At 45.2% G+C, this 18,476-nt stretch overlaps 1 protein-coding gene across 3 annotated transcripts in view; it reads left to right on the top strand.

Annotated features, from left to right (window-relative positions):
• GNB4 (G protein subunit beta 4) overlaps nt 1–18,476 on the top strand; it is a 192,666-nt gene that overhangs the window by 153,795 nt on the left and 20,395 nt on the right. For all 3 annotated transcript variants that reach the window (XM_082249000.1, XM_082249001.1, XM_082248999.1), the window contains exons 2-6: nt 127–235; nt 2,113–2,151; nt 2,239–2,345; nt 10,399–10,462; nt 10,905–11,067. In XM_082249000.1, coding sequence (XP_082105126.1) covers nt 179–235; nt 2,113–2,151; nt 2,239–2,345; nt 10,399–10,462; nt 10,905–11,067 — 430 coding nt within the window. In that variant the 5' untranslated portion in view covers nt 127–178. The remainder of the gene's footprint in view (nt 1–126; nt 236–2,112; nt 2,152–2,238; nt 2,346–10,398; nt 10,463–10,904; nt 11,068–18,476) is intronic.

Raw genomic sequence — 18,476 nt, 5'->3', positions numbered from 1 at the left:
TTTAGCAATGTTTTCTGTTTTCAAATCTATCTTTGCCTTGCAACCATTACTGATCCATTAATAACAGATAGATAAGAGTCTTCTTAAAAATGTCATAATTTTCAAAATGCTGTTTTTCTCTTTTAGACCCGTTCTTGCAGTTGGTGGCCAAGGTGTGTAGTTGTTGCACATCATCAAAATGAGTGAGTTGGAACAGTTACGGCAAGAAGCGGATCAGCTGCGGAATCAAATCAGAGTAAGTCTTTGGTCGGGTTTGTTTGAGTTTGTTGCAGCACTCTGCTAACCGTGGACAAAGCAGGACTTGTGTATGAAAGGGAAGTGGGCTTGGGATTTACAAAGGAGAAGGGCTTGGGTTGGGATTAAGTGTCAGATATTACCTCCACTGCCCTGTTGCTGCAGTTTGCTGAAGACTAGATTGCCCGTTTAAAATATGACCAATGATTTCACCAATAAAAACTACCAGCCAGCAGACAGATATGATCTGATCTTCATACATTATATCCTCTGCTAGATAAAACAGAAGATCCATGAAAACTGAACCACAAAAAAAAGATTGGGCAAATATTGAATATGCATTAGTCATGCACACGTGTAAGAGGACCTTAGTTAACCACTTGCCTACCGGGCACTTTCACCCCCTTCCTATCCAAGCCAATTTTCAGCTTTCAGTGCTCTCACGCTTTGAATGACAATTGCGCGGTCATGCTACACTGTACCCATATGAAATTTTTATAATTTTTTCACACAAATAGAGCTTTTTTCTGTGAGTAAATTTTGAAAATAAATAAATTTTTCTCCTTCACTGATGTGCGCTGATGAGGTGGCACTGATGAGATGGCACATATGGGCACTGATGAGGTGGCACTGATGAGGTGGCACTGATGAGGAGGTACTGAGAGGCGGCACTGCTGGGCACTGAGAGGCGGCACTGCTGGGCACTGAGAGGCGGCACTGCTGGGCGGCACTGATGGGCAGCACCATCAGTGCCCACACTCAGTGCCCATAGTGCTGCCAGTCAGTGCTCATCAGTGCCTAGATGAGCGGGCACTGACTGGCAGCACTATGGGCACTGATTGTGGGCTAGAAAGTAGACCGCACTCAGGAAAAGTAAGATGAAAACAATCCTCCTTTATTCTTCTTCGGTACAGCAGACAGACAGTACAATGCACATAACAGACGTGCCGGGTTAACGCATTTCACGAATTAGATCGCTTACTCATAACCATACACGTGTATGGTTATGAGTAAGCGATCTAATTCGTGAAACGCGTTAACCCGGCACGTCTGTTATGTGCATTGTACTGTCTGTCTGCTGTACCGAAGAAGAATAAAGGAGGATTGTTTTCATCTTACTTTTCCTGAGTGCGGTCTACTTTCTTGGATTCTTCATTGCTTGGACGGCGGATCTGACCAGCACCACCCATTGAACTGACACCTGAGCGGCTCTGCTCTTTGTTGTTACACTGATTGTGGGCACTTAGTGTATTTTATTTACTTTGTGTAATCAGTGCCTTGATTACATTCCTCTGTGTCCCCTAACGGCTGATCGGCTCTGCTCCTTCCTCACATGCAGTCTCTGTGTGAGGAAGGAGAGCTGGCGATGAGAGATGATCTCATATGTTTACATATGAGATCATCTCTCATTGCATGGGCCGCTGTGATTGGCCATTTACCACGATCTGTGATTGGCTGTGTCCAAGGGACACGGCTGACACAGATTTTCCCCGATGCGGGAGCACGCGAGGAGCCTGTCTCTGGGAGGCCGTATAAAGACGGCCTCCCGGAAATTAGAGTCCGCGCTGTAGCCGTACTTCGGCTATAGCGCGGACCGGAAGAAGTTAAAATTGACATGTCAAACATCTATGATTTTTTGGTGATGTTCTTGAAGAGTGTGTTTCTCCTAAATATTGATTCTTTCCTGTGTGTGGTTCAAAGGGTAGTTCAAAACCACTGAAAATATCAGTGCAATGTAAAAATATTTGACTACTTAGATGGTGATGCGTCTGTTTGCATGGTCCTTCTGTTAGGCAGCATTATTCCTTTAGATAAGCAAATTATGTCCATTAACAAATCCTATTCATTGATCCTCCTTTTTTTTCCCCCTTCTCTTAGGATGCCAGGAAGGCATGCAGCGACACAACTCTTGTTCAGGTACATAGACAAATTGCAGTGTTTTATTCATGCATGTGAGTTCTCTAAACTTTTTCATCTAACACTGTACATTGCTCTTTACATTAGATCACGACCAGTTTGGACTCCGTAGGTCGGATCCAGATGCGAACTCGACGCACATTGCGAGGTCATTTAGCTAAAATTTATGCCATGCACTGGGGTTCAGACTCGAGGTATGTGTGTTTTTAAGAAGATGCTCTACTGCAGCTCATTAATAATACAGTATATTATAAAAAGGTACTTTTATAGTATAGTAAAGTTGTCATTTGCACAGGACTAGAGGTATCTTCAACCCCTGCATGCCACCTCCTGGCAACTCTTTAAACATTAAAGTGGTTATAAAGTCTCACATATTTTTACAGGTATTATATCTTGTAGGTATAGAAATCGTTCATCAATGATCCTTAAAGTAAATTTCTAAACCTCATATATTCTGTTCTGTTTAGTTTGCATCCTCGTCAATCTTTTTTCAGAACTTCCTAGAACTACATCACCCTGCTTTTGGTTGGGACTACATGTCCCAGCAGCCTTTGCTTAACACGCATGCATTCCCCATACACTTGTACACAAGCTGAACCTGAGGGCAATTACAGTGCCTTGAAAAAATATTTATACCCCTTGAAATTTTCCACATTTTGTCATGTTAAAACCAGAACCGTAAATGTATTTTGTTGGTTTTTTTTGTGATAGATTTTGTGTTGGTCTTTCACTTAAAATACCAATAAAATACATTTACGTTTTTGGTTCTTGCATGACGAAATGGAAAATTTCAAGGGGTATGAATACTTTTTCAATGCGCTGTAGATGCATTCAGCTGAAGAGATCCCTGCCTCCCATGCACACCTATTCCCCACCTCGTCTGTGCTTCCAATACAACCAGAGCTGTCAGACACTACAGAGGAGGCAGGGCTTCTGTTGTAATAAAGACAGAGGCTTTGCAGGGAGGCAGTGCATGTGGTTTTAGGCATAGTTAGGATGCTAGGATGTAGTCCTATGCCTGGGAGCACGCGCGCAATCATAGGTACCCCCATCAGATTGGTGTAGATAGGGGGCCCTTAGCTAAGGAGACTGCCAGGAGTTGAGAAGAAGTGGCCAACAAAATACTATAAAGGCATGGCTTCACAACAAAAGGTTCGGTTAATTGCTTATACGAACAGAAGGAACATGTAAAATAAGTAGGGTTTCTCTGTCGCTCATTGACAGACGTAGTCCTTGTTGATTAATAACAACTCGGGTTATACTGCCCTCTACAGGAGTAGGACTAGACAGGAAAGAAAACGTTCTGGCCACACCCTAGGGGCAGTCCCAGAGGGTATATCCTCTCACTTCCTGCTACAGCAAATCAGTTTTTTTCTGTCTAGTTAGGAGTAAGGACCTAGATTCCTTGCTAGGATCTTCGGTCCTGGCAAGATTTTTTTTTTTAGAAATACTTTTTCAGACAGCTTTTTTTCTCCAGTGTTCCTGTGAGATCTTCAAGCAAGTACGCTGAAACTGGGCGACGGGCTGGATGTTGAGATCCAGTGGTCACCCCAGTTCAGCCTACGAGCGCGTGCAGGCCATAGCTCCGCGCTGGGTCGGCCGCGACATAGTCCCACTGGACGGGGACTGACCCTGCCAGTTAAACGTCTCGCCTGGACGCCAATGACCAACAGAGTCACGGCATCCGTATTGGTCGACAGCCCCCCCACCCCGGTGGAGAGGGGTTCTGTCAGGAGTTGGCGCCCGCCTGGTTCCGGTATGGTGAGTAGAATGTTCCCCCTCTCCCCCTGTCGGGTTTGTTGGTGGACGCGGGCCCCTCTCTGGGATGGTCGGACACTCGGTTTTCTGGGTCTCCCCTCTATCCTATAACAGGTCACAGATCCCCCAATTTGAGCGTGATTTTTGTGAATAGAAACCAGGAGGCTTGGTTTGGGAGCTGACTATCTAAAGTCACTATATGACTGTAAGGGTGACTGAAGTCAGTGGCAGACTACTAAAAGGCATTACTATTGAGGTATAGAGGTATCCTACCTGTCATAGTGTGTACACAGGCCGATGCCTATGCCTGAGTTACTGCAGCCACAGATCGCCATCCCTCCAGAAAGCCGGTCACTTCCACAGGCCGCACAGCCTCCCGCAGGCCGAGGCACTTCCGCAGGCCGCACAGGCAGAATGCACACATCCCGCAGGCCGCTGCTAGCTTGCAAGCCGCCGCTATCCTACACAGGCCGCCGCCATTTTCCTGCAGATCGCACGAGGCCGCCGTATTGGCGTAGCCTCGTGTCTCCAGTATGGGGGCGGCCATGTTTGAGGTGACCAAACACCTCGTGGAGTAATTGGGAGGCGCCGGAAGGCGTGTAAAGGGGCGGAGCCGCCTCCTTGGCCCAGGGAAAGCAAGCCAAAGACTTCCTGTCTGTAACAGACAGTGCTGGAAGCAGTTTGATAAGAAACTTCTGTGCATCAGGTGAGCCTTGGGGTCTCTCTCTCTCTCTCTCTCTCTTTCTGAGGGGTCCAAGCAGGTAGACTGAGGGGCGCTACTGCGCTGGGGGACTAAGTTAAAAAAAAAAAAAAAAAAAAAAATTTTGTCTTGCAATTATTTTTTTTTTGTGTTTGCTGGCAAGTGTCTTGTTACATGAACCCTGCCACTCATGTATCCCCACCTGATCCCCTCGGGGTGGCCGCAGGACCCTCCAGTACCCCACTTGTAATTGATGCATTATCAGCAGTTTTGGAGTCTTTGGTATCCCGGGTGGAGGTAGCCTGTCAGGGACGGGGGTCAAGAAGAGCGACCCCCGCCTACCCCTATGTCATCTGATACTTCAGATACGGATTCTGAGCTTGTCATTGCCGGGAAACCTTAAATCTTGAGGTTACACCGGCAGAGGTAGCTGAGTCTCATATTCCTTTTTTGGTACTAGCAAGCCTACCAAAATGGTGAGGGGTTTCTCTTGCCCAAATGGGGTCATCCGTAAACGAGCCCCTGCTATTTCCAAACGCATTGCTAGGCGCCATCATTTTGAGGAATCCCTCATTACAAAGATGGACGGTACCACCAATAGTGGACTCACCGATTTCCAGACTAAATAAAGCCACTGTTATCTCGTTGGACTGACAGAATGGGCCCCACCCATCTCTAGGGTGGGGGGACGTCTTCACCGGTTTCTGGATCCAGGGCTTTCCAGAATCCCGGATAAAGGGGTTCGCAAGGTCCTATGGTCGGGATACAAGATCGAGTTTCAATCACTTCCACCGGTACGATTCTTCCCTTCCAATATTCGACATCCCTGGGTCCCTTTAAAAAGCTTTGCGGGGAACAGCTTGATGCAACAAGCAGTGGTAGTTCCCATTCCTTGGAGGAGTTCTAGTTGAACCTGTTCACAATGCCCAGGAAAAAGGGCTAGGTGCGTCCAATTCTGGTCTTGGAAGAGATGGAGTCCATCCATACAGTGGTGGCCTCCCTGCATCAGGGGGATTTCCTGGCGTCCATAGACATTTAGGATGCCTATCTTCATATCCCCATCTTCGCAGGACATCAGCGTTTTCTTTGCTTTTCCCAAAGATCATCCCTGGTTCCCACCAGGAGACTGAACTATCTGGGCCTAATTTTGGATACATCCTTGGCAAGAGTGTTTCTCCAGGCGGAGAAACTCCAGAAGATTCAGTCAATGATTCGGATGTTGCTGTCCATCAACTGGCTGGGATTGATGGTCGCCTCCTTAGAGGCAGTACCGTTTGCCCAGTCTCATACCCGAATTCTCCAAAGAGGAGATTCTTCTCGTATGGAATTGGAATCCCGATTCCCTGGACAATCGGATCCGATTGAGCGAGCAGACCAGGGAGGCTCTGGTCTGGTGGCTTCGGTCTCCGATGCTCAGCCAGGGGAAGTCATTTCTTCTGATAAATTCCAGGTTACCGATAAAGGTGTTGGAACTGAGAGCGATCAGACTTTGTCTGATTTACTGGACCGAGCAGCTCCAGGGCAGTCCAGTTCGGATCCAATCGGACTATGCCATGGTCATGACTTATGTCAATCACCAAGGGGCACCAAGAGTGCCCTGGCGGCCATAGAAGTGGCCAACATTCTTTATTGGGGGAACAGTTGTTCCAGTTCTCTCCGCGATATTTATCACTGGGGTGGACAAGCAGATTATTTCAGCCGTCAGATTCTGGATCAAGAGGAATAGTCCCTTCATCCAGAGGTATTTCACCAGCTGTCCCTTCATTGGGGCACCCCGGATATGGATCTGTTGGCAGGTTGGCTGAACAGGGCTCGCGTCCGCGATCCTCTAGCGGACGCAGCAGACGCGCTGAGCGCCCAGTAGGGGGAAGTATCAGCTACTGTATGTCTTCCCCCCCTCTCAAGTTACTGCTGAGATTTCTCCGCAGGATAGAGGTGGAGGGAACTCCAGTTATCCTGGTAATTCCGGGCTGGCCTCGTCAAGCCGGGTACGCCGACTTGGGCAGGCTAGTCGCAGGCGCTCCTTGGAGACTTCTTCTCAGGGAGGATCTGCGGTCTCACGGACCGATCTTCCATCGTGCTTTACAGAGAGCCTGGATAGCTCAGTCGGTAGAGCATCAGACTTTTAATCTGAGGGTCCAGGGTTCAGGTCCCTGTTCGGGCGGTGGCTGTCACCTACCTGTGAGGTCTTTGAGCTGCTGATCAGACCGTCTTTATACACATCTGCCCTAATGCTCACTGGCCCAGAGAGTTGAAATGTCCTAGGGGACATAAGCTTCCCCCTTGGAATCTGCGCCAGAAAGAAAGGTGGCTGAAGGTGATTGCTTGACCAACAACCCTCGTCTAAAGCAGCTTACCTGGGCTCCAGTTTAATGTCAGCTTCAGTTTATTTTCTACTCTAATTAAAGCAAGGAAAGCGACTTCTAGCAAAGTCTATTATCGCACGTGGAAGACTTGTATTGCGTGGTGTGAATCGTTGGGATTTCCCCCACGTACCTATTTGGTGACTCGAATTTGGGCTTTTCTGCAAAAGGGGGTTGAGCAGAAACTATCCTTGAGCACTATCAAGGGTCAAGTTTTCAGCGTTGGCAATCTTCTTTCAAAAGCCGCTGGCTACTCATTCCTTGGTGCGGAATTTCATCCAGGGGGTGCGGCACTTGGCTCCGCCAGTGCGCGCGCCCTTACCGCCCTGGGATCTTAATTTGGTTTTGTCGGTTCTGCAGAAACCTCCCTTTTAAAATATCAGGGAGATTCCCTTGCTTACATTATCCCAGAAGGTGGCCTTCTTGGTGGCTATCACTTCTGCACGCAGGGTGTCAGAACTGGCTGCATTATCATGCCATTCCCCATATCTTGTGGTTCATAGGGATAAGGTAGTTCTTCATCCGAAGCCATCCTTTCTTCCTAAGGTGGTTTTAGACTTTCATCTGAATGAAGATATTGTGCTACCTTCCTTGTGTCCTCAGCCCAATCATCCTCGGGAATATGCGTTGCATTCCTTGGATGTGGTTCGGGCAATCAGGGTATACCTGAAGGCTACGGAATCGTTCCGTAAGCCGGATTCACTTTTTGTGATCACGGATGGCCCCAGTAAGGGGTTGCCTGCATCTGCCGCGACTATCTCCAAATGGATCAGACAGACGGTGGTACAGGCTTATTCGATTAGGGGTCGGAATCCTCCGTTCCCTGTTAAGGCGCACTCCACTCGAGCGCTCAGTACTTCCTGGGCCTACCGCCATCAGGCGTCAGTGGTCCAGGTGTGCAAGGCAGCTACCTGGTCGTCGGTTCATACCTTTACAAAATTTTATAAAGTTCATGTGATGACATCGGCGGATACCTCATTTGGCCGCAAGGTTTTGCAGGCCGCAATTTGAGGAGACCGGTGGTCTACCTCGAGGGTTTTTTTCCATTGGAATTTCAGTTGAGTCTCATCGTGTGATTGATGAGCCTTTAAAACTTCTAGTTGGCACCGGTTGGGCCTTCTAGATTGGATTTTGATTTCCATTTTCCCACCCCTCATTTGTGGTACTGCTTTGGGACGTCCCGAGTTGTTATTAATCAACGAGGACTACGACTGTCAATGAGCGACAGAGAAAAATGGATTTTTGTAAAATCTTACCGTAAAATCCTTTTCTCTTAAGCTCATTGACAGACGTAGTACCCGCCCCTCTGTTTTTGAGTTGGGTTGGGTTAAATTCTCTAAACACTGCTTTGTGACATAACTGATTTGCTGTAGCAGGAAGTGAGAGGATATACCCTCTGGGACTGCCCCTAGGGTGTGGCCAGAACGTTTTCTTTCCTGTCTAGTCCTACTCCTGTAGAGGGCAGTATAACCCGAGTTGTTATTAAAGCGGTTGTAAACTCGTTAAAAATTTTTTTTTTTTTTTTTTACAACCTGCAAGAGAAACACATAATGAGCTAGTATGCATCGCATACTAGCTCATTATGAAATACTTACCTTAGAACGAGCCCCCGCCATGCTGCTCACTCACCTGTATGATGAGCGACATGTTCAGTCGCCCGTCTTCCGGGATCGCGGCATCCGGCCATCTGATTGGCCGGAGCCGCGGTGACGTCACTCCCGCGCACGCGCGCGGGAGCCGACGGTCACGGCACGGGGCTCTGAAGGAACGGCACGATCAGCCGTTCCTTCAGAGCGCATGCGCCAGTGACGTCACTGGCTGCATTAAAGGTAAATATCTCCTAAACGGTACATGTTTAGGAGATATTTACAGTACCTATAGGTAAGCCTTATCATAGGCTTACCTATAGGTACAACTTCCGGAGGAGGGTTTACTTCCTCTTTAATCAACGAGGACTACGTCTGTCAATGAGCTTAAGAGAAAAGGATTTTACGGTAAGATTTTACAAAAATCCATTTTTAATTATATCACCTAAATCAAATTCAGATATACCGTAGTTGTGCATTAGTTTTGATTTAATGGATGGGTCTTTTGATAAGTTGGGCTTTCAGGATCACAAAATTGCTTTTCTCTTTTGTTCATTGATGGACACAGCTCCTGTCATTCTTGACCATTGGGTTATGCTGCCCCCTACAGGAGTAGGACACTATGCAGAAAAAACCTCTGGCTACACCATTGGGCAGTTCCAGGGGGTATACTCCCTCTCCCTGCTATAGTCACTTAGTTTCTGTCTGCCTATTCAGGAGTAAGGACCTAGTTCCTTGCTGGTATCTTTGGTCCTGGCAACATTTTTTTAGATAGAAAATGTTTTCCTCCTGGATTTTTCCTGTGAGATTACTATCAACTGCCCGACTGGGCAACGGGCTGGGTAATCTAGATCCAGTGGTCACCCCAGTCTTGCCAGCGAGCGCATGCAGGCCTCAGCTCCGCACTAGGTCGGCCGCGACATAGCCCCACTGGACGGGGGCTGGCCTGCGAGTTAAATGTCTGGCGAGGTCGCATACGACCTGGCCTCGGCCTGAGTCGCAGCGTTCCTCCTGGCCGACATCCCCCCCATTTCAATGGAGAGGAGGTTCTGTCTGGAGCGGTGCTCGCCTGGTTCCTGGTATGGGGGGAGTGAGCGGGACAGGGAGGCTGCACTGGTGGGTGCCATAGCAAAGCCACTGGAAAAAAGCCCAGGTGCTAGGACACAGTTACTAGTCTACCTGGCATCTGGGATTTGTTGAGCCCTGGTGTACTTGTAAACTTTTACTCTGTCTGGATCTACTACATCATGCGTTTATTTATATCTGTAGTAACTATGAAAAAGCAGATGCCTGCCATTTGTGCCATGGACACAGACCCAACTCGCTGTTCTCTATGGGCAGTCATGGAAGCGACCGTTTCCACCCACCTGTCCTCGGATCCGCCAGATGGATTGGGATGGGGTTGGGTCCCCATCCGTTTGTTTTTGGCGGACAGGATCTGATGCCGGCGGGTGTAAACACACAAGTCTGCCTCCCCAATAGAGCAGAGCGGTGGTCCAATCAAGTCCACCTGAAAAACGGACAGGCGGACCCAATCGGTCTGCTGGTGTGAAAGGGGCCTTGACTGTCTTTTTCTCCTATGAACTTATGAGGTTTTCCAAAATAAGTTTTACATAGATAACCGCGTAACATTTTGACTGTTCAGTATTTTTCTATCTGAAAGTAGAACTACAGATAACATTCAAACGTGCCTGTTCGGGATGTTGGATAATGCTTCTTAGTTAAACCAAAGTGATTTTGGTGAACTGCAAATATTTAAACTACTGAACTTCCTGTATCCCCTTTTTAATTTCGATTCAATGTTTATATTTTTTAAAACCTGTTGCCTTTTTGTCTTTAGGCTATTAGTCAGTGCATCTCAAGATGGAAAATTAATTATCTGGGACAGCTATACAACAAATAAGGTAAGGTACTTGCTAGATTCTAGACTGATATTGGTTGCTTTATAAATCTTTTGAAGTATGAGTAGTAATACTGTAGTATGATTGTGTGTAGCGAACAATGATGCAGTTCTTATGCTGTAAATGAGAGTGCATACAATTGGTCATCACCACCAATTTGCAACCTTTTCTTTTAGAACTTCATCATATGAAGCCGCTGCTTCCATTGGGAAGGCATCTAGTGCAGCCGTTGCCATTTTTGCCGTTGCTGTCTTGCCATTTAAAAAATGCTGGCAGTTGTAGTTGATGCAAACTTTACACAGTACTGTTATCAGTGTGCTTCTCTATTTGGTTAAGTCATTTAATTTATGACAGTTGCTGACCTGTCAAATGTCTTGCCTTGTAAACTTTGAGTATTGTGTTCCGATACCATTTAATGCTATTGTCCACTTTTTGTACCTCCTAGATGCATGCTATTCCTTTGCGGTCCTCCTGGGTAATGACTTGTGCTTATGCTCCATCTGGAAATTACGTAGCTTGTGGAGGTCTAGACAACATCTGTTCCATTTACAACCTGAAGACGAGAGAAGGCAATGTGCGAGTGAGCAGAGAGCTGCCAGGACACACTGGTAAGATATATCAGCCTAGGTAATGACAACAATGTTTAAACAGGTATTCGAATACTAAAGTAAGTTACCTGGGTCATGGGCATCATGGATCTAAATGCTTTAAATAAAAAAAAAAGATGTTCCCTAGTATACCTGAATTCAAGTTGACCTGCCAACAGTTGGCTAAAAGTACAGTTAAAAAATGTTAATAGTACTCTCTTGCCCCAGAAAACTTAGTGATACTAAAGTCTCTTTATTTTAACTAAAAAAAAAAAAAAAACAAACATGTTATACTTGCCCGCTCTGTGCAGTGGTTTTGCACAGAGCAGCCAAGATCCTCCTCTTCTCGGGTCCTTCTTCGGTGCTCCTGGCCCCTCCATCCTGTTGAGTGCCCCCACAGCAAACAGCTTGCTATGGGGGCACCCGAGCCACAGCTCCCTGTGTCCATTTAGACACGGTGCTGCGGCCTGCCCCTGCCCCTGCCCCCTTTCTCTCCTCATTGATTGACTGACTTTAACAGCAGCAGAAGCCAATTCTGTCTCAGACAATGAGGGGAGTCCCAGGCTGCTGAGATACACCTGCAACATTGCTGGATCTAAATCAGCCTTTTCAGCCAGGGTGCCTTGAGACTTTTTCATGGATGCCTTGGCAAAATGCCTAAAAATGAATCAAAAATTCTAACAACTATTGATGTTATCAGTTAATAGGGAGGATGTCTGTCACCTCCACAGCATCCTTGTATGAACCTCCTCTACCTCTGTCCCTTAGCACTGGGATCACATTAGGTGACTGATGGAGAGAAATTGAAGGAGAAAAGAAACATTGGAATACTAGTCAGTACCAGTGTGCAAAAGTGTATCTAATTTGGAAGAAAAAAAAATCACCTCTAATGTTGGGTGTCCTACATATGGACGTTGCTGCATTGTGTAAAATTATTAGAATAGTTTTTCACGTTTTAGAATGGGGTGCCTCGAGACTGTCCATAATTTTCAAGTGTGCTTTGAGATTGGCTATAATTTTAACCGGTTGCCGACCGCCGCACGACTATATACTGCGGCGGTCAGCCCCGGCCAGGCAGAGTGACGTATCGGTACGTCACTCGCCTGTCACTGACTTGCGAGCCTATAGCGAGCGGGCGCGCGCCCGCCGAGGCGCGCGCCCGCCGCGGCTCGTTCACAGGCAAGTCAGTGCGTGTGACCGGCGGACTCGATGTCCGCCAGTCACACTGCGATCGCTCCTGTGAAGGGAGAAAGACAGAGCGGCTTGTGTAAACAAGCTGCCTGTCAGTTCTCCCTGTGTAAAAGTAAAGATCTGACCGTTCTACTATGTAGAACGGTTGATCTTTGCTTTTACACCAATAGCCATGTCCCTACACAGTAGAAAGCACGCCCCTAGGACACACTTAACCCCTCCCTGTCCAATAAAGTTAACCCCTTCCCTGCCAGTGTCATTTTTGCAGTAACAGTGCATATGTATAGCACTGATTACTGCAGTAATGTCACTGGTAACCCCAAAAGTGTCAAAAATGTCAGTCAAGGGTCCGATCTGTCCGCCGCAATGTCGCAGTACCGAAAAAAAAATCGCAGATCGCCGCCATTACGCGTTAAAAAAAAAACACCAAAAATGACAAAAATCTTTCTCTTTGTTAAGTAAACGCGATAACTTTTGCGCAAACCAATCAAAATACGCTTTTTGCGATTTTTTTTTTTACCAAACATAGGTAGCATAAAACAAATTGGCCGAAAAATGTTAAAAAATTTTGATTTTTACTTTTTTTTTTGGGGAATTTCATATAAAAAAATGTGAAAAATATTGTTATTTTTGCAAAATTTACGCTCTTTTTTTGTTTATAGCGCGTGATCAAAAAATCGCACAGGTGATCAAATACCACCAAAAGAAAGCTCTGTTTGTGGGAAAAAAAGGACGTCAAATTCGTTTAGGTACAGCGTCGCACGACCGCGCAATTGTCCGTTAAAGTCACGCAGTAAAAAATCGCAAAAAAACCCCTGGTCCTTTAGCAGCCAAATCCTCCGGGGCTTAAGTGGTTAAAGGGTGCTTTGACTGAAAAAAGGTTGAGAAACACTTATCTGAATGGCCCTAAGGTAAGTATTAGGGGGGCTGCTGCACACAGAAGGCTTTTTTTTCTTCATGCATAGAATGCATGAAGATAAAAAAAACCTTCTGTCTTTACAACCACTTTAAGCCTCAAACAAGAAAAACTTCATCTGAAGCCAAGAAAAGTTAATTTTGTTTCTCAGGCCTTCAAGTCGAGGCCCCATCAGCAATAGCAGATCCTGGTCTTCCAAATCCACTGACAAAGCCTCTTTGCAATTAAGTGACACCCCCACTTTCCAAAGGGGGGGGTGGGAACTCTTACTTTTGCAAACGCTTGGACTTAATGCACTTCATATGAATGGGTAAAGGACATGGCGTCTAGAAACTACATGCTGAAGATCTCTTCTTCCAACCTGCCTGTGTCGTCACAAAGGCAAACAGACCTCCATTCTGCCATTGTTCTAGATGTTTCATGGTTTCTACTCCAACCAGTTCACTGTTCCCCAAGTCAAATGGGGCTTTGAGCCACTCTTGGATCTGAAATCGCCCAACGTTTTAATCCTAGTTAAAAAATGTGATTCAAGTGCAAATGATGGTGCCTCTAGAGGTGATTATAATAAGTGTAGCTGGCTGCCCCTTTAAATTAATGAGTAAATACTCCTCTAGTGACACACAAACCAAATGTAAAGTTCAAAAATGTTTGCATGGAATCTTATCAGGTCTGTCATTGTCTCTCTTCATAAAGGAGACTTTCTAGCCTCTCTGGACATCAAGCATGCATACTTGTATTTCCCTATCTTTTCAGCACATCAGCTCTGCCTGCTTTTTGCTTTGGACGCACAAAATTACCATTTTGAAGCCTTTCCATTTTGTCTGTCTTCCAAGTCCTGAATGTTGACTAAAGTGCTAGCCCTCCTGCACTCCCAAGGCATTTTTATAGTGTGATCCCTAGGCAGCCTTCTGTTTAAAAACATTTTGGCACCGACTGCTGGAATGGATTTGTGTATCTGGGTTTTATTCTGGATACTGATCAGTCCAGAGTGTTTATTCCCAAATACAGATTTCAGATTCTCCACTCCCAGATTCTGACTCGACAGTTTAGGAATCATCCTGATTCTCCACTTCTGCATGAGAGTTCTGGACCTGATAGTCTCATTCAAGGTCCCATTTGCCAAATTCTTCTCCAGGTTGCAATTCAACATTCTGGTTGCTTGGGAAAAGAAGGTGCAATCTCTAAGGCTGGCCATACACTATACAATTTTCTTGTTCAACTTTTCTTTAGACTTACCAAAACCATATAATAGGAGGTCAAACCTAAACACTTTCAATGTGTATGTAATCAGGCAGGCCCTTGCACTACATAGTTGAAGGTAAATCTAAAGGAAATTGAATAGGAAAATTGCATAGTGTATGGCCAGCCTAAGCCAGTCAATGCACCTGAAGCCCAAAACCAGGTTATTCCTGGCCTGATGGTTTAACAATTGAACTCTGGAGTAAGGGAATCCTTCCTTCCATTCTCCTGAAATATTGTCCTGAAGAATGACTGGCTGCAGTGGAGTCCTAGACACCCTGACCGTACAAGGGACTTGTCTGCCGACAGAAGCTTCTCGTCCCTTCAATGCTGCAGGACTTATCTGATCAGGATTCAGTTGGACAATTCTACAACAGTGGCATAAATCAATCATCAGGGAGGAACCACGGGTCATGGTGCAGAAGTAGAAGCAGAAAAGATTCTGTTGTGGTCAGAACTTCATGATCTCTCCTTAATCACTGTCCAGGCGTGGACATTTGGCAAACAGACTTTCTGATCCGATAGCACATGGATTCAGGGCAATCCAAGGACACGCAGAGCCCAGGTCTGGAGCAAGCCTACACATCTGCCCCCAAAGCAAGCCGCTTGAGTTGAGGGCAGATACAGAAGAGGAGCCAAAATTGCCAGCGGGGGACCCCAGAAGAGGAGAGGTTCAGGGCCGCTGTTTGCAATACCAGTTTACAGAGCAGTTACCTTTTTTTTTTTTTTTTTTTATTTGATGTAAAGAAAGATATAAACTGTAGAATCACTTTAAGGATACGTTTCCACCCTTCATGCCAAGGCACTCTACCAGATAATTAAGTGCTTCCTTCTGCATCAAGCATGTTTTGCAGATTTGCAAACCGACCATTCAAGTCAGTGTGCTGAGTCTTTAGTTCATACATTCTCTAAGCGCTCCCAGTTGGATTTTTAGACCTTAGCCAATGCAGGCTTAAGTGTAAGGCTCTACAGTTAGCTTGTTGAGCTGCAGACTGACCCCCCCCCCCAGTTTTACACTTTTTTTTTTTTTTTTTTTTGCTGGGTTGCCAACACCTCTTGTCTCTGATTTTTACTTTTAATCCTGTAAACGTATATTATCATATTGTACAGGACACAGGCAACCTATTCCTAAACCATGAGTTTATCTGCTCGTACCTTCAGGTGATTGGACACTGGCAAGCTTTTGAAGACATTGCTGTGTAAAATTAGGTCTATGTTTGGAAATGTATTCACTTTACATTGTAATCTTTTCAAGCTTGGCGCTAAAATTTATCCACTCAGAGCTCAGCCTCATATGTGTTAAATCTCACCACTGGTTGCACACAAGCAAGCATCATGCCACATGCTTACCAATGTTGAAAAGCTCATCGCCTCTGTCTGTTCCTGTGGTTGACCCTGCCGCTTCTGTCCTAAACAAACATCTCACTGTACTTATTGAAGATGTTCCTCCTTTCAGAGATTCTGCTGATAAAAAAATTTCAGACTCTCCTAAAATCTTTCTTTAACCTAGGACTCAGTCTGGCAACCAGCTTTTCCTTCTATTTCTGTATGTCAAACTACAGCTAATGATGACAAATTAACAAGACCCTGTATTTCAGGACCATATTGTTGCTGAGCAATTACAGCAGTTCCTTTTTGTGTAAATGCCCTGGAACACGTCATGAGACAAATATCCAGAATGGCTCTAATCCAGTGTTTCTTAGCCTATTTTTAGTCAAGGCACCCTTTAAAAATGATGGTCTCCAGGCACTCCATTCTAAAATGTAAAAGCTATTCTAGAAGTATTACATAATGCAGCAACATTCACAAGTCCATATAGGACACCCAACATTAGATGTGATGTATTCTTCCAAAGCAAATACACTTTTGAAAACTGGTACTCACTAGTATTCCAATGCTTCTCCCTCAGTTGTTCACCATCACTCAGCTAATTAATGGAGAGAGGCAAAGGAGGGTCAAACAAGGATGCTATGCATTGGACTGACCTCCTCAACTGACTATGCCATTTTTCATTAGGATGCCGGCAGCTAGATGGTTGTAATGGTGCATAATGAAAACATGTGACTTGGTGTAACTATAAAGGCAGCCTGTATCCACACGCTGGCTTGTATACAATTTCTGGGCAATTTTTAGGCATTTTTGCCAAGGCACTCCTGAAGAAACCTCAAGACACCCTGGTTGAAAAAGGCTGCTCTAATCTTAATTTCTTTCGTTCGACGGACACAGCGCTCCATAAATCATAACTACTGGGTTATATTGCATCCTCCAGGAGTAGGACTAGGCAGAACAAAAAACGCCTGGCTACGCCCATGGGCCAACATCAGCTTGGTATATAACCCCCTCTCTGCTCTAGGTAATCAGTTTTAATCGGTCTAGTCAGGAGTAAGAACCTACAGTGAATACAAAGTCTACACACCCCTGTTAAAATATCAGGTTTCTGTGATGAAAAAAAATTAGACAAAGATAAATCATTTCAGAACTTTTTCCACCTTTTAATGTGACCTATAAACTGTAAAACTCAATTGAAAAACAAATTGAAATCTTTTAAAGGGGGGGGGGGGGGTGGCGTAAAGATAAAAACAAAAATTTGGTTGCATAAGTGTGCACACCCTCTTATAACTGGGGATGTAGCTGTGTTCAGAATTAAGCAATTGCATTCAAACTCATGTTAAATCGGAGTCAATACACACCTGCCATATTTTAAAGTGCCTCTGATTAATCCCAAATAAAGTTCAGCTGTTAGTAGGTCTTTCCTGGCATTTTCTTAGTCGCATCCTACAGCAAAAGCCATGGTCCGCAGAGAGTTTTTATATCATCAGAGGGATCTCATTGTTAAACTATATCAGTTAGGAGAAGGGTCAAAAATAATTTCTAAGGCATTAGATATACCATGGAACACAGTGAAAACAGTGTTCATTAAGTGGAGAAAATATGGCACAACAGTGAAATTACCAAGAACTGGACGTCACCCCAAAATTGATGAAAAGACGAGAAGAAAACTGGTCAGGGAGGCTGCTAAGAGGCCTATAGCAACATTAAAGGAGCTGCAGGAATACCTGGCAAGTACTGGCTGTGTGGTACATGTGACAACAATCCCCCGTATTCTTCATATGTATGGGCTATGGGGTAGAGTGGCAAGATGGAAGCCTTTTCCCATTAAGAAAAACATCCAAGCCCTGCTAAATTTTGCAAAAACACATCTGAAGTTTCCCAAAAGAATGTGGGAAAATGTGTTCTGGTCTGATGAAACCAAGGTTGAAAGTTTTGGCCATAATTCCAAAAGATATAATTGTCGCAAAAACACTGCACATCACCAAAATAACAACATACCCACAGTGAAGCATAAGGGGGGCAGCATCATGATTTGGGGCTGTTTATCTTCAGCTAGAACGGGGCCTTAGTCAAGGTAAAGGGAATTATGAAATGTTCAAAATACCAATCAATATTGGCTTAAAACCTTCAGGCTTCTGCTAGAAAGCGGAACATGAAGAGGAACTTCATCTTTAAGCATGACATTGACCCAAAGCATACATCCAAATCAACTCAGAAATGGCTTCACCAGAAGAAGTTTTAAGTTTTGGAATGGCGCAGACCTGAATCTGATTGAAAACCTGTGGGATGATCTGAAGAGAGCTGTGCACAGGAGATGCCCTCACAATCTGACAGATGTGGAGTCCTCTCTTTTGAAGTCAAGATGTGTCACGCTGATACTCATACCCAAAAAGTCTTGAGTGCTGTAATAAAATCAAAAGGTGCTTCAACAAAGTATTAGTTTAAGGGTGTGCACATTTATGCAACCATATTCTTTTTATTTTACTTCCCTCCACCTAAAAGATTTCAGTGTGTTTAAACTAAGTTGTATGTTATAGGTCACATTTAAAGCGGAGTTCCGGTCACAAAAACATTTTTTCAATGAACATACCCCCGGGACAGTCGGGGCTAGTACATTCCACAATGGCTAGCCTCTGATCTGTCCCGGTTCGCACTTAGCTGCAAGAAGAAATACTCACTTATAAAATTTTTTCTACAGCGTTGTTATCTCTGTTGTGGGCAGCTGAAGCCAGCGCGATCCTCTTCTGCGTCC

This window comes from Pelophylax lessonae, assembly GCF_965119305.1.
Source record: "Pelophylax lessonae genome assembly, chromosome: 3".
Taxonomy (NCBI): domain Eukaryota; kingdom Metazoa; phylum Chordata; class Amphibia; order Anura; family Ranidae; genus Pelophylax; species Pelophylax lessonae.
Note: the sequence above shows the minus strand (reverse complement) of the source record. Positions and strands in the feature narration are given on the sequence as shown.